The sequence below is a fragment of the Pempheris klunzingeri genome, chromosome 2 (genome assembly GCF_042242105.1).
Source record: "Pempheris klunzingeri isolate RE-2024b chromosome 2, fPemKlu1.hap1, whole genome shotgun sequence".
In the NCBI taxonomy this organism is placed as follows: domain Eukaryota; kingdom Metazoa; phylum Chordata; class Actinopteri; order Acropomatiformes; family Pempheridae; genus Pempheris; species Pempheris klunzingeri.
In genome coordinates, this window is record NC_092013.1 from 14,595,436 (window position 1) to 14,611,167 (window position 15,732).

General features: G+C 43.0%; 1 protein-coding gene across 1 annotated transcript in view; it reads right to left on the bottom strand.

Moving 5' to 3' along the window:
* Window positions 1–936: 936 nt before the first annotated feature.
* The window catches only part of trim62.1 (tripartite motif containing 62, tandem duplicate 1), a 28,894-nt gene continuing 14,098 nt past the window's right edge, over window positions 937–15,732 (bottom strand). The window contains exons 3-6 of the mRNA XM_070850836.1: window positions 9,231–9,326; window positions 6,047–6,303; window positions 4,574–4,689; window positions 937–1,869 (exon numbers count right to left, since the gene is read on the bottom strand). Coding sequence (XP_070706937.1) covers window positions 1,319–1,869; window positions 4,574–4,689; window positions 6,047–6,303; window positions 9,231–9,326 — 1,020 coding nt within the window. The 3' untranslated portion in view covers window positions 937–1,318. The remainder of the gene's footprint in view (window positions 1,870–4,573; window positions 4,690–6,046; window positions 6,304–9,230; window positions 9,327–15,732) is intronic.

Sequence of the window (15,732 nt, forward strand, 5' to 3'; positions counted from 1 at the left end):
CAGCAGCAGCCATGGGAATGCCAGGCGCACAGCAATATTAAATTAACCCTAAAGTCCATCCATCAACATTTTCCTTTGATGATTTCCATCTCCCAAAACATACAGCTAAACTTCATCTACATAAATATGATTTAAAATAAAAAGAGAGGTTGGTCTCTGTAGCAGTAATTCATATTTAAGCTTTCAGATTTTTACATCTGAGAAGTTATCACTTTACAACCAGAGGTCTCTGCCTCACAGGGAAATCCACTCCGACAGCATGATTTAATATGTGTGTGATTTGAAGACAAAATGATCAAACATCATGACTGGAAGCAGAAATGTTTTCCTATCAAACACTGAAGTGGGCAAAAACCCCACAGGTCTACTGTATGCTGAATGGGTAATTTAACCATGAGCCAGCATGATAACAAACTTATTTCCTTTTAACCGTTGATACTCTATATACTAACATACAAGTTATTACTCCACCAATAGCAGCATATTTCTGGACAACCTCCGCCTCCAAACAGACTTTCCGCCCACTTGTGAGTAGGACAGGGCAGTGGATAGGGATGGACTGCCTGTGAACTCATTTTTACGAGTTAGGTGATATTGATAATCGCTGGTGCACATGGAACAAGAGCTTTCCTTGTGGCAATAAAGACTGAACAGACACATGTGGATGTGACCTGCAGGACGAACCTAGAAAGTGGTCTCAGACAGAAGTGGAACAGACATGATAAGTTCGGGGTAGACTGCTCGCCAAACAAAAAAAAACAAAAAAAAAAAAAAAAGGAGCCGGGTGCTGTCGATCACATTCCACACACAAAGCTAAGCCAACTGTACAGCACGGAGAAGACAAGTGACCGGTCTTCAGTGTCTGCTTGCCCGGACAGAGAGGGGACGTCAAGTCTGACAAGCCTGGAGCTTGATAAGGAGAGCGGTGCCCCCTGGGAGTGTGCAAGGTGGGCCTGGGACAGTCACTTCCAGAGGGGAAATTACTTTATTTTCATATCGCTGCCACAGACCTTAGAGGAGCCCAGGGGTCCCTCTGTCTCCATTTAGTGTCATCTTTTCAATTAAAGATGTGGAATGAGGCTCAAGTGCAGGCCATTATTGTATGGTCGTTTCAAGTCACAAAAAACAGAGCAGGTTTAAAGAGCAACATCAAGCACAATTCTTAACTGAACTGAAAGAAAGAAACATTTCAAACACCCTATTAAACACTTTTTAAACGGATTTCTTGAACATCTTTTGAAACCTACACAAGTCCTGTGAATTCACCTAAGATGGATTCATCTGTCAGGACAATCGCGACCTTAAACGCGTGCAGCTCTTAAAGGCGTACAGTGTTGATTCGCAGCGGTTGCACGTTCTTGCCGTTGGCGTGGCTCTGGCCCGGGCTGAAGTAGGGGAAAAGCTTGGCGGGGAATTTCTCCCGGTAGGTGTAGAGCCAGGACATGTCGTCTGCATTGTAGAAGATGAGCAGGCCTTTGTGGTAGTCCAGATATACCCCCACCTTCTCTAGCTTGCTCTTTACGTTGAGGCGGGTCCAGGGCTCGGTGCAGGCGCTGTACTGGTTCCCGTCATGCATAACGATGCAGTAGAAGCCGCGGCTGGGCTGGATCTGGATGCTGCCCTTGCGACTGACCGTCTCATTGGCCACGCCGATCATCCACTGGGTCTTCTCCGACACCATCACCTCCCAGTAATGGACGCCTGACGCAAAGCCCTCGGCACCCAGAACTGACACCTCCACGTCAAAGCGGCGGGGGGAGTCCTGCAGGGGCTGCGGATGGAGATTCCCATAGGCCACTATGGTACAGTCATCTGAGAGGATCAGTCTTTGGTGGGCTGTGATGGGGTCGAGGGTCAACGCCGCTGGAACTGAGGACAACAAAAAAATAGAGACGAGGGAAGAGACCGTTTTAGCTTGAAGAGTCGGCATTTATTTCACTTTTAAGTTCAACACTGTGGAGAGAAAACAGTCAGCCCAGATAAACAGGCCAGTCATGGGTATAAGTAAGTAGAAAGCAACAAAACAAACACATCAATAAGTTATGACTCAGCTTGGCCAAACAGAAAAGCGAGGACTGCAGTGTCATTCGCAACAACCTCATTTTTCTTTATCGTGGCAGAGGCTGCGTGAACAGTTTTATGCTGAGGCAGCAAGTAAATACATCCAGGCTGCTCAGGCACTTCACAGGACAGGTGGGGTCAAGGTTGTGAACTAATCTCTGAAATGCTCCCAGCTTTCATCACAGGCATACTGACTGGTTGGAATATATATGCTGAAGAATTTATGTTTTGACCTGGAGGTCAGCGAAAATGGTTTTGGTATTAGTTTCTCAGGCTTTGATATACACAGTGTGTCTCAATGCAAAAGAAAAAAACATTCCATGAATCAAAGAATAAAAATAATGCTGCTTTCTTCTTATCTTTTCTTCACGAGGCTCTGAGGCAGGTGGGGCGACAGAAAGGGGGGGGGGGTCTTTGGAAAATCTGTCTGTCAAGGTAAGTATTCCCTCACTGTATTATCCCGAGTAATGACAATGTTAATAAAAAGAAATGTTGCTGAATTTCATACAATTCCAGCTATCTCCATTATTTTGTTGTGAAATTTTGTTAAGCGAAAGCGTAAATTTCAAAGGAGGACGGATAGCTCTACACCTGGACAAATAAAACCAGAGTTACCAAAGATGCCACCAGAGGTAAGTGAGATGCTTTGTGTAATTAGATGAACTGACCCTTTAAGACCAATCTAGTGGAGACATTAAAGTATCACTGCTGCCAGAGTTGGAGGAGGTGATCAAAGCCATGCCCTGTGGTAAAAGATGACTGATGGTTTGTTATTATGCGGTGCACTCGACTGCTGCTCGACTCTTATTTCAGGGAAATGAAACACGGAGTTGGGCAAAGAGTGTGACTGTGAGTACACCATGATACATTTTTTATAATCTGCTTTTACCTTCGTGCATAAAGGCTTCAAAGTCAAGTGCTCTCCAGAGTCTGATAGGGTAGCTCAATTTGAGCAATATCAGACCGTGCGAGGAGTGCCAACAATATAGTGAATCAGTAATTACAGCGATGGGAGGAGCTGATCCAGCTCACTCCACAGGCACCACGGTGGTACGAGGCAGTTTCTCTGTACAGTTTGTGGTTTTAGGGAGGGAGAACATGCACCCGTTTCTGGTTATTAGGGAACCATATCAGGCTGAACAATAATGGCTTGTTCTCTTTACTCTCTTTCACATAAAGCAGACTAAGGAAGGAGTGGGAAGGGCATTCTTTTCTAGTTCCTCCATATTTAGATCAGCTGAGATAAATGGAGGTGAAATGTCTGGCGCCCGGCCAGCGGACAGGACAAAGCCTTTCCAGACATCTCCGGTGTTTGTTACAACCAAGTCATTAAAATTTCATAACCTGAGTGTCGCTTTGTGTCATAGAGAGGAACCTGCAAGCGAACACACAGGGGCGGAGAAACAATTTCTCCTGCTAAACATGAGAGGAGAAAAAAAAAGAAACACAGTGTCTGGTAGCTATTCTCACTAACCCATCAGTGACAGCAAGGGATGAGGGATGATGGGATGATGGGAGGATGGGAGAATGGGAGGATGGGAGGAATGTCTTTATTTCGTCTCTGGCAACCACTGGTGATGGATTGTAACCAATTGTTCCATTTGGCAGCAAGTCAAGGGAGGCCAAAAAACTGCCTGGCCTCCCATCAGCCGGCAGCGGGCTGAAATGGGAGAAGTGATTGAGGGAGTAAGAAATTCCTAAGCACATTATTTTAAATAATCTCCAGCAAGTGAGTGATGGCCGTAGGGCAGAGGGAGTAGAGCTCCTCTTGGTGATGTCGAACACAGAAGGGCATTTCGGCCCTCTAGGTCCGACCACCATTTCTTATCTGAGGAGGATAAAAAGCTCAAAGCATCCCAGGAAACGTGATGCAGGGCAGGACTAGTTCCTGCACTCAGTGCTTCCTAGTCAACATCCAGCTGCTGAAGGAAATTAGATAATCAACCTGCTTTTAAAGTAACACTTAAATATTTGGGAAAATATGGTTAATATTCATCAGAAGATTTTAGCTTAGCATAAAGCAGCAACAGGGGAAACAAACTTGTTTGGCCCTGTCTAAAGGTACAACACTCCAGCACCTATACAGCATGTGATTAACACATATTGCTCTTTTTTTGTATTATGTGTTTACAACAATGTGTGGTTTTGCAAGAGGGCCTCTGAGATAAAATGTGTAAATAAGTGGGGTTTAGAGGTGCTGGTAGGTAGATTTTGTTACCTCTGAGGAACTAGGCTGGTTTGGCAGGCTTGGCTAGCTATTTCTCCATTTTCAGCCTTTACTTTATAAAAGCTAAGCAAACCCCCTGCTGGCTGCCGAGCCTTTTTTTTCCCTAAACAAACATCTGACTAACTACTAATACAACAACTACTGCTACTAACCCTGCAAAAAACGCAGATAAGCATATTTGTTGAACCAACACCTGAAGTACTTTACACTAGATTACATGCTGTATATTTACTAACCAGCATGTCTGAGTTATATACATCTCATGTTCCAGTTATGGCCACATACCTGGTGAGATATCCTGGAAGAGCAGTTTCCATATTGTATACTGTAAGGGCCCCATGTACTTGGATGTCGGGAAGTCTTCATACGTCAGATTGGTCTCATGTATCTTCCCTTTAATCCTGAGACAGAAAAACAGATCAATAATGGTCTAAATCCAATTTGCTGCTTTTTCCAAATAATACTGCCTCTTGTTCAACCCACAATGTCAATGCTTCAAGTAATTATTCTGGTTTGTGTCTTTGAAATGTGCCATTATTGACATTTAGGAGCTGACAAACTGCTTCATGAATCTCCAGCAACAGAGATGAATGTATCAGTGAGAGGTGGGGGGTTCAGCTCTAACACCATTACAATATGATTCAATATGAACCTCCACATGAATCACTCCCACACGCAGTCCAGAGTTCAGCCAAGACACTGAGTGGGCTGCTTACCACACTGAAGTCCAGAAAATAACAGTACAGTGTGTTGAAAAGGGGACTTTACACATTTGTGCAGCAACATCAGGTTAATTGTAGTATATTGTCTGACTAGAGGGAATGAAAATAAATGAAAATTACTATGGTTCTATAAGTACAACTCATGGGGTATTCAAACGGTCTAATTTTTTACTTGGATTTATTCTAGAGCAATTAGAGGTTTTCTCTTGCCGAAGTGTGAGTTAAGGGCAATTACACAGAAAAAAATAATGTTTCTGTGTCCCTGTGTCAGTTGTTCTGTTACTCTCTGTAAAACAAAAATATGTTTAAAGACTTGTCTTGAACATACATACATACATTTATCCCATCAAAGATGAATGTTGGTTTCACCATAACTGTCTATTGTAACTCTAAAAAAAAAAAAACTAAAATAAGCAAATGTTCTAATTAGTAGTCCTGATTTAAATAAGAAAAGATCCGCTAAAAAAAACAAGTAAATAAGGGAACAGCCAAACATTTGATATGTAATAATACAGATGCTACATACTAGGTTCTTGGGAAAATGCATTCGGAGATGATACAAAGTCCTACTTATCTCTCATATCATATCATCCACCTCCAGTTTAGATTAAATAATACTTCCACCACAAACATGTTAATATCATAACTATAAAGACATTGTTATTTTGTAAATGACAACATGTTTGACTCCGTCACTCTATCTCTATATTCAACCTCATTAATCTGCTCTAAGATATTAAACTGTTCAATTAAATCGTCCTCAAGTGCCCCTCCTAGATTAAACATTACAGCTGGTTTATTTCAGGCTTAAAACACCATCTGTTCAGGGATTAGCTGATGCTGTTGCTCAAATCTCTATTTCCTCTAAAATTTAAGCAACCTTAACAGTTAGCTAGAGTGTTGGTATGAGACGTCAAGGGTTGATAAAAACCTGATTCGTCTTGAAGCAAATGTGTTCACAACCGCATTTCTTTTCTTATTCGATTGCAGTGACGATACTGGGACTGTTTTAGCAAACTCAGGGCAGGTGAAGCACCTCTCAGATGTGACGGCTACTCCCTCCAGGAAGTCATGTCGCCCCGTCTCGTTGAGGCGCTCCTGCAGGATCTGGATGCCCTCCTTGACGTCACGAAGCTGCTGGCTGTAGCGCTGGATCTTGTGCTCGATGTCGGCCAGCTTGCGGGCCGTGTCCATCTCCAGCTCCTCCAGCATGCTCTTCTGACGCTCGCGAAGGAAGCGATGAAGGCGCTCAAATGCATCGCCAATGGTTGCACGCAGACTCTTCGCTGAGGACTGAAAAAAAAAAAAAAAAAGAGGCTTACTTAAAACAAATCACCCTCGACTGGGCTATTTATAACTGCTATTACAGGACTGTGAAATAGACTTTGTTCTGTAGTTGGCTGGGTGTTTCAGTCACAATATCTGGCTCTTAACTAGACAGGGGTCAGTAATTCAAGGGCTTACAAAGCGCTCTAAATTGTGCTAATATTACATTAACATTCACTCATTGATTCAGCTTGTACATGTATTGATTTCATAGGGCTCTCTGAGAACGGTGTGTGTACCAGCTTCCACTGAGAAAATAAAGTAGGTTTTATGGCATTTTAGTGAAGGTGACCAGGAGGGGGGGCCGCAAAGGGCATCCTGTGTGTGAAGGCGGCTACAAAACCAGTGGACAGGCAGAGGAGAGGAAGCTATTACAGACAAAGACAAGCAGCTCGCAGGGGACAGCAGATTGGGAGATGAGGAGTTGAAGAAACTGATTTGTAGCTGAGGAGGAAAGATGGGAAGCCGGACATCAGAGAGAATGAATCATCTGAGTGTTAGCAGTGTGAGTGTCAGAGAGACAGAACAAAGGGGTGTGATGTGAAAACCCTGTAAAAATCACACAGAGAGGAGCAGCAGCCTTTAAGCTAGAGGCTTCTGAGGAAAGGAAGCACTGGATTTCATTCAGACATTTTGTTAAAGATTTCCCTGACTGTGCTCTGTCATCATTTTACTGAAAAAGTTGAACTCGTGTTTGTACACACATTCAAATAAATCCAAGCACCTGCTCATCAAAGAGCAGCTAACAACAAGAGAAAACTGATGACGACTGAACCAAAGTGAACTTGATTTAAAAAAAAACAAAAAAAAAAACAAGTTTCCTCTGAAATTCTGGTTCTCTGCTGGGATCCACTCCTCTGATCTTTTCAAGAGGAGCTGGATTTAGGGAACTGTGATGTGAGGTTTAATCACACAGCAGGCCTGTTCCTGTTATTTCAGAGACCGGGGGCAGGTATTCTCACTCTGTCTGTGGGAACGTCGTCAGATGACTTTTTCCTCTGCAAGAATGAGAGCTATGACATTAAGGTGGGCTGTATCCCAGCCCTCCTACCTAGTTAAGAACTGAAAAGTGATGGCATGGAGGAAGGGGAGTACGGCAGCAGCCCACCTATCAGTCTCTCAGACGTGTCTGCTGCTTTGGCCCAGCAGGCTGTGAAGGCACTAAGAGGGTGTCTGCAGCCCTTGGAGACAGGAGGCTGGCTACCTTTCAGGGAGGCATGTGATTAGCAAGCGAATCCCTGGTGGGCCTGTGAATAGGACACAGTGTCTATCTTTCAGACGAACACAAACGAGTCAAAGGACTCAGACTGGGGTGCAGGCAGATACATTCAGTTAAAATGAGAGCCGGGTTGCTGCAGTGACTCCATCACAATTTTTGTACAAGACCTGAGATGCAACTCAGTCTAACATTAAGGGGAAAACCACCAATTTTACAAATCAGCCTGTTTACAGGTGGTGGGGGGTTCTACTGCATATGTGAAAACAGTTTTTGTAAAAGGCTTGCGGGGCTCCAGAGGGCCAATTGCCTCAAAAGATAGAGTCCGTGTTGGGGCTGAAGGCTACTAGGACTGAAGTTTGAAAATGAAAAAATCTGGGGGTGTAGAGTGAGAAATATGTGAGCCTACCAGACCTCTGTAGTCTGCTCGAGGCTACTTAGGTAACGCAGGTGATAGGTTTTGACAAGGAAGAAGAATGCGCGGAATAAAAAAGGCGATATCTCTGGTTCTGCTACACCGATTTTGATTTTCTTTTTTTAAAACTGTCAATTGTGAGTCTGAAAATGTTGAGGCGTACTCTTGAAAACGAAGAAGAAATATAACTTTAGGCACCCTCAAATTTAGCAAGCTGAAGAAAGGCAGGGAGACATTTCACTGTCAGCTACCTAAATGCATCAGAGATCAATGAAGTCACAGTGTGGCTCTCTTCCAGGCAGAGGCAAATGGATGTAAATCTAATGAGATCAGCTCATTTCCACTGAGGAGTCGTGGCTGCTGGAGTGCCTACATCTAGCAGTCGGAGTGAGTCGATGGACGGGCTGGAATGGACAGGGGCTGGCTCTCTCCGACAGGAGAGAGTCCTGCAGTGCAGAACTCAGAAAGAAAGATGAGTGACGCTGTGACATCGGACAGCAGGTCCCAAAGCCCCAAAAAAGTAAAATGTGCCCCCTAAATGACAAATAATGCTGACAGCTGCAACGTCGTCTCTGGCAGAGCCCCCTTCCCTGGTCAATAGCTTCAACGTCACTCCAGGAGAGAGAGGAGACTTGCGTGGGTGAGTGTGCAGGGGTTGAGGGACTGATATATTGAGTGGATGCTCATGGTTCACTGATTAAAGCAAGGTGTCAAGATTAAACCGCTGCTCAATAAACCACTTTACCTGCAGAAATTTAATCATCAATCCAAATCAGTGGGGAGGAAAAGACGGTTAATCAGTGAAACAGACCCATCCTTCATTTTTTATAAGGACTGTTTTACTAAGTGAATATTGCTGTCTCCATTTGGATGCATAAGATGCAAAAAAAGATGTCTTGTTTCCATCAATATCCACACGCTCTGTTACGACTGACTTCCGATGCCATTTGTTGGTGTATAATTAATTACTTATTAAATCAAATGAGAATTTGACCAATTATTTTCTTGTAAAATGTCAGAAATTAATAAATGAAGGTCATCAGATGTTTTTTAAACCCAGAATGATGTTCTACTACTGTTTGTTTACGCCTTAGGCTCTAGGAAAGTGTAATTGCCATTTTGCACTATTTTCTGACATTTTCTGAACTACATAAATAATGATAATGATTTTTTGTTGCAACCGTATACAGCTGAATGATTGCTGGTGGTGCAGCTCTGTACATGGGAACGGTTTCATTTCAAAAAGGAAAAATGTGGCTGTACCTTGGTCTCAGTAAGTTGCCTTTGCAGGAGCTGCAGGGCCTCAGTGTGTCCCTTCTCACTGTCCTGCAGGGTGGCCAGCTGCTCCTTCATCTCCCTCTGCAACACAACAAAACAATAAACAAACAACAAGTCAGTAACTGGTGGCAGGAACTTAATAGCACTGAACAGAAGAGAGCATTCAACGAAGCTATGTATTTAGAAGATTTTATTAAACGCTGTATGACAGTCTAAAATGAGCCACTTCTTCTTCTTTGCTCAAATAATGTCAAAAACATCATCAGTTACATAAGAATAAAGCTAATATATTTGGCAGACAGATATTTTGCAAGTCTAATTCTATTATATCTATTTAAATTGGATTATTTGTGTAACAGCTCCCTTTGCTCGGGTACAAGGCTGCAAAGATTTAAGCCTCAGCTACAAAACAAGCAAGGCAGATGGAGAGCGAGATATGAAAGGGATGAAACGAAATCTCTGGAGATGTTGGGCTGTGTCAGAGAAAACTGGGTCTCATCTCTAGTCAAGCACACGCTGGCAAAACCTGCACCACTCAGACACCTCCAAGTCTCCCCAAGGCAGGAAAGAGGCTCTGCGGGAGCTGGCTGGGACGGCTGCTGTCACAAATTGTGCAGAGTTTTTATGCAGGTCCCATGTGCCAACAACACCGGCGCACTCACATTTAGGCTTTAGGACTGAAGTAGTTCAGCAGACACCCATATAGACTTGTTTATACAAATGTGCAAAGAACTCAGGGCACAAGACTGAAGGCACAGCTCTGCACTTTGTCAATCTAAACTTAGATGATGTGTTCATACTGACTAAACAATAAGGAATGGAAAGGTGGAGATTCAGAAACTAGTCTAACTCAAAAACTTCAATCTGTTGGTGGAACACATGTTAGCTCTTGTGAAAATTAAAAATGATGACTGAGTTGCTTGAGTATTCATTTGGGCACAAGATGTGTTAGAGGATGGAATTTATACAAGCGGCTCTGTAAAGCTGTACTAAAGCACAGCATTGCTCTAAATGCTAACCTCACACGCCAACATGCTCACAATGACAATACTAGCATGCTGACGTTTAGCAAGTATTATATTTATATAAGAAGATATTGAGGAAACCAACAGATGACGGTTGACCAGATGAAAAGCAGCTCATTGTGCAACAGTTCTCAGATGTCGACGTTTCCTTGACACCAGAGAAAATCTGACCTGATTTATGAGCCGAGATAGCAGCACCCCAAAACACACACAAAAGAAATCTGAATATTATGGCCTCATTTTAACATTTTAATTCTCATACTGATGCATTTTGGTAAACAAGCCTTCAACAGAGCACTGCCAACGTGTTCCCTTTATAGAGAATGAGCATTCAACCCCAGCTATGTAAGGGTAAGTAATGACCTCTGTCACCACAATAATAACAGAAAGACATTTTCAGTCTAAAGGATACAAAGAAGCTTTGCGTCATGTACCTGAGCTTGATAATCAGACCTGATTCATGTCAAACTGAGGAAACTGAGGAGATTCTGTTTGATCTGAGCTGAACCACTGCAGCATTTACTGAGTTGGCAGACAATTAACACCAGAAAGCCTTTTTATTGGTAAAACAGCATTCTGGTAACTGTCTAGAGAGCCTGGATGTGTGCTCATTAATAAAAGCTGACACCTGACAAACAATTTTATATAAAACAAAAACTAAACATCAGTGAAAGTATGCCATTATGTTCAAATGTAAACAAAGAAATGGGTCTAAAGCACAAATAATTATACACAGCTACAAATTGCACAGAAAATATGCACTAAACAAAAACCTCATACATAAAATGGCAATATGCAGTACATGTGGCAGTAAAATTGGCATCATTTCATTTGCTCTGATTCCGGAGGAAAGGAGAAATTGAAACAAAGAAAACAACATGACATGAGCCTCATTTATTGCAGACCCTCCGTTGCGCCGCCCCTGCTGCTGGTCTCATTGCTCATGTAACCTGTGCGTCACCTTCTCTGTGATCCACAAAGTGTCACCTCCCCTGAACACCAACTGCAGCAAAAAATCCACCAAATGGAACTGTCAGTTTAGCCGTGCTGAGAAAACAACTATCACTCAGCCCCCGGGCCAAAATAAATACCAGAATAGATCTCCACTGACAGGAAAAATACAGAATAATTTAACCTTCTAGTCAACAAATCGAAAAAAAAAAAGATGAACCAGCAGAGAGGAAAGAAATAAGCCACGCATCAATCTGTGATGTATTAGAAAATCTTTGACCTCGATCATTAGCTGCTAAATTAAAAGGTGCAAATGTGTACTGTGTAAGATGAGGCATGTTTCTTCTCAAGGACAGAAACAGTGGAAAACAATGGTTGGTGCAGTGGGGGAGTGTGGCTCTCCATGCTAATGATAGGAGTGTGGCAGGCTCAGCAGGCTCTCCTCCTCATCGCTACACGCTTGTCTGCAGCAGGTCAAAGGCTACTCCCACACACTGAGATAGACCAACACTGACAGACGTGCAGAGACAACATACTCCTCCACTCTCCTGCAACACACCATCTGACCGGCTGGTCAGAGGAGGGCAGCTTTAACCGTTATAGCCATCACGCTGATGGATGGACATATCGACATCAGCCCACACTTCTCTGAGAACCCAAAAGCCATCATTTGCACGACAGTGTGTAAAACTGGATATAATATCCACTCTGGATAGAGCTTGTCGATAAAATTAAATGCAATGAAGAATGTGTACAGTCCTTAAGCTGAACGTAAGCATCAGTAAGCATAGTAAGAATTTAAGCATAAGCCGCATTTTAGAAACAGCAAAAATTAACCTTGGTGAAATCATCTCTACTTCAAGGCCCTAAACCTCCTCCATAACGTGCAATTACATAATCCTCTGTAATCTTCCTGGGAGCATAGACTGTCCTTTGAGTATCCTACAGATGGAGATTTTCTCTGATGACATTTAAGCAGAACTAGAGAAAAAGCCACAGCTGTAGTGTCCATTACTACACATGTAAGGAATCAGATCTGAATTGGATGTCATTCACTGGTATCTACATGAAAACTGTGCATGATGATGAAACAATCCATTGTTATATGACAAAAGAAAACGGACCTAGAATTACTGCCTTGCGATTGTATGTTTCCGTCAGCCAGCCAAGTTACAGTTTACATCCTACATGTCTGTCCAGACAATATGGCCACAATGTTCCCTTCTGTTTCTGAGTTATTGCGTTGAATTATGGTCAGAGAAGTGTTTTTGTAAGAATTACGACACCACAGTAAAGCTGACTTTGACCTTTTCCATATAAAATGTCATCATTTCATAGTTTTGTGGGAAATGTTGTCATAATCAGTGTACGAATTCTTGAGTTATGGCCATATACTTGATTTGTGACCTTGACCTTTGACCACCAAAATTTAATCAGTTCATTCTTGAGTCCAAGTGGACGTTTGTGCCAAACTTGAGGAAATTACATCAAGGTGTTCCAGAGATATCGTTTTCATGAGAACTACGTGTAGATGCACAGATGGAGGAACGCATGTACGGACGAATGACCCGAAAACGTAACCCTGCCCTACACAGCTGTTGCTGGCACGGAGGCATAAAAATGCAGGTGAATAAATACTGGTTATCAGCAGGGCCTAACAGGGAGGTTTGTGTATGTACACGGTGTGCCTGTGTGTGTTTTTGTGTTGTGTGTAGAGGCGTCTCTCTCCTGTCCATCGCATCTGGCCAACACAAGTCTGACGTGACATTTCCCCAGGACGTCAAGATGCAGGAGATGGGGGTCACGGCTGGGGGATTATAAATCTAAAACTCATTTCATCCTGCTGTCGTTCCCCTCTTCCTCTTCCTCTGCTGTCACGTTAGAAGCTCTACTGGATATTTACAAGGAAATAAATGAATAAAATAATAGTCAATCAGTGTGCATTTCTTCAAAAATGCGGCAAAAAATTCCTCAAACTTTCCTTACAGCTGTGAGCCAGATTACATTCAGCAGCTCGTTCAGGATTTAGAGAGCGTTATTGGCTTCAAACCGCCAGCGCTGATGAAGAGGTGAACAAAACAACATGCAGTGTCACGGCATGAATAATAAAAAGCCTACAGGGTAGAGAACTTCCTCTCAGACACAGACAAGATTTGCTTCCAGTGATTTCTGTCACGAGCACTGATGACAGGAAGAGAAATGGGAAAAAAAATCTGTAAAACTTGCAACTCTTCTCCTTACTGAAAGATATACAGAATGCAGAGCCAAAATACTACTTATAATTACAGTGGGGTCACTGGACTTCGAATGCAAACCGAAGCAGAGCCCACAATAACTCAAAGTACTGCAAGTGATTTTCACAAGGACAGTTTGGCATAACCTTCATCAAGCTGAGGGTGTAATTCTGTCAGGTAGCAGACAGGGAGGGTAAACAGGACACCAGCCAATAACAAAGCAGCCAACACACTGCAGCCGTTACAGTCAGGCAGTGAGCTTTATGGGCTCATTCTAATTCAACATGGACTGAGTATGAAATATGTCGCTCACAACCAGGTACAGAGTCACATGGGCACCGACGTGCTGCGAGTTCAAGGCTACCGGCTTGGATATTACACAGGAAGCAACATACAAGTGTGCACACACACAGTGCACCCACACACAACTCTTATTTTTCTTTGCCATTAAGTATCTGTAGACAGAGCCCATTAAGGGTGCTTTAACACCTACTCCATTTGGTTCAGTTCCGCCTCCTCTGGGGTTTTTACCCATTTGGTTTATTTTGTTTGGGCTGGCGTGGTCCTAAAACCCGGACAGAGGTCGCCTGAAAAGGAGAGTCTCGGGCTGGTTGAAGGCGGACTGCGGTGCAGAGCTACCACCGAACACAGGATTTTATAGATAGATGATAGATGCTAAAACTACAATTAAATTCATCTGCTAACTTTTTAGAAAGAGTTCACTCCACCTGAGAGCAATGAGCGATGCATAGCTTTTATTTATGCACTAACACTTAGCAACCATGGTAACACCTATGCATATAACACCACAAGTGAAGGGAGTTCCCCCAAAATATATCAGACGGTGAAAATGTTTTGAGCTTTTGCCATAATATGCTTCTTTTAGCAGCAGTGGCATGTAGAAAGCACACAGTAACTAACCCTCCGTTTTACTAAAGTACAAGATGCTTGTCACACTACATTCAGCTGAAAGTAAGCATGGTCACACGTAGGTACAAAGTGCTGTGGTTTCTAACTGGGATACAGATGCTAGTAGTGTAAATACACAAATAAAACCAGCAGTGCACCGTGCAGGCCATCTCATCAGTAGGTTGTCCGGATGAAACATGATGACAAGCGACTAGCCCATGCGAGGACCCTTTCACAGCACTCAATGCCAAACCGAGTGCATCCTGGAGACACTGACACCGGCAGCAGTGAAAGAGCTAACAGCAGACCTCGACAACTACTGATGTCACAACGGCAGAAATAACCACAGTGATATCAGCTCTGGGTTCTGAGGTGCACGACTTTTAAGATATTTTCATTTTTTCCTCATCTCTGATGCATTGTTCTTACAAGAAGTGCAATTCAGTGCATTAACATAATGCAGCCAAGTGACCTCTGGGAATACAAAACATTGTGTAAGCACACAGCCTTTCAAAATGCTTCCTTGTATGTTATACCAGACATCATTTTCAGAGGCTGATTTTTTTTTTGAGCCGAGTGCAAATTAATGATGAAGTGTGGGCCAAAGGATTTGAGGCCAATCATAAAAATGTTTCACCTGACAGTCTGGCGTGTCGGCTGCCCCCGCCCTTGGCCCCGGGAGGCAACCAAAACAAAAACTTGTGAGATGAAACAAAAAGCAGAATAACAAAAATGCTGTCTCAGGCTGCAAACTCTGTTGTATTTGTTCCAAGACATCAAATTGAGCTCAAGCTGCGCCTTACATTCCCGAGCCTTGTTTCCTCTAGCATCAGCAGAGCCTGTAGCCTCTCCAGGGGAACGAGCGCGTCCCTGCTGCCTGAGCTCAGCCAGCAGAGCAGGCCGAGGCCAGCTGAGCTGACTGTGCAGGACTGGCTCAGAGAGCTGCAGGACAGAGACACACTACTCACCTCCAACATCTGTCCTAGTGAGACAGAGGCAGTCTGAGACAAGAACAGCCTGTACAGCAGAAGTAGTTTCTACTGTGTGCCTCTCGGATGCCACATCTCCTACCAAGTCCACTCTTCGAGTTACAAAGGAGGTCTTGTTCAGATAACGATAACAATGAATTGATTAATTGACAAAATATCAAACAAATGAACAGAGTTAGTTTCAATGCAAATGAATCAGCTTACATTATAAAACAATGATATTGATCGACGCAATGATAAAACAAAGGAAAAAAAAAGCAGCAAATCCTCGTATAGGATTATCTGAAGCCAAGTAATGTTTTGCATTTTGCTTGATAAATTACTTCATTATTAATGAATCAAAATGCAAGTCAGTTTTCTGTGAAAATGTTCAGTTGAA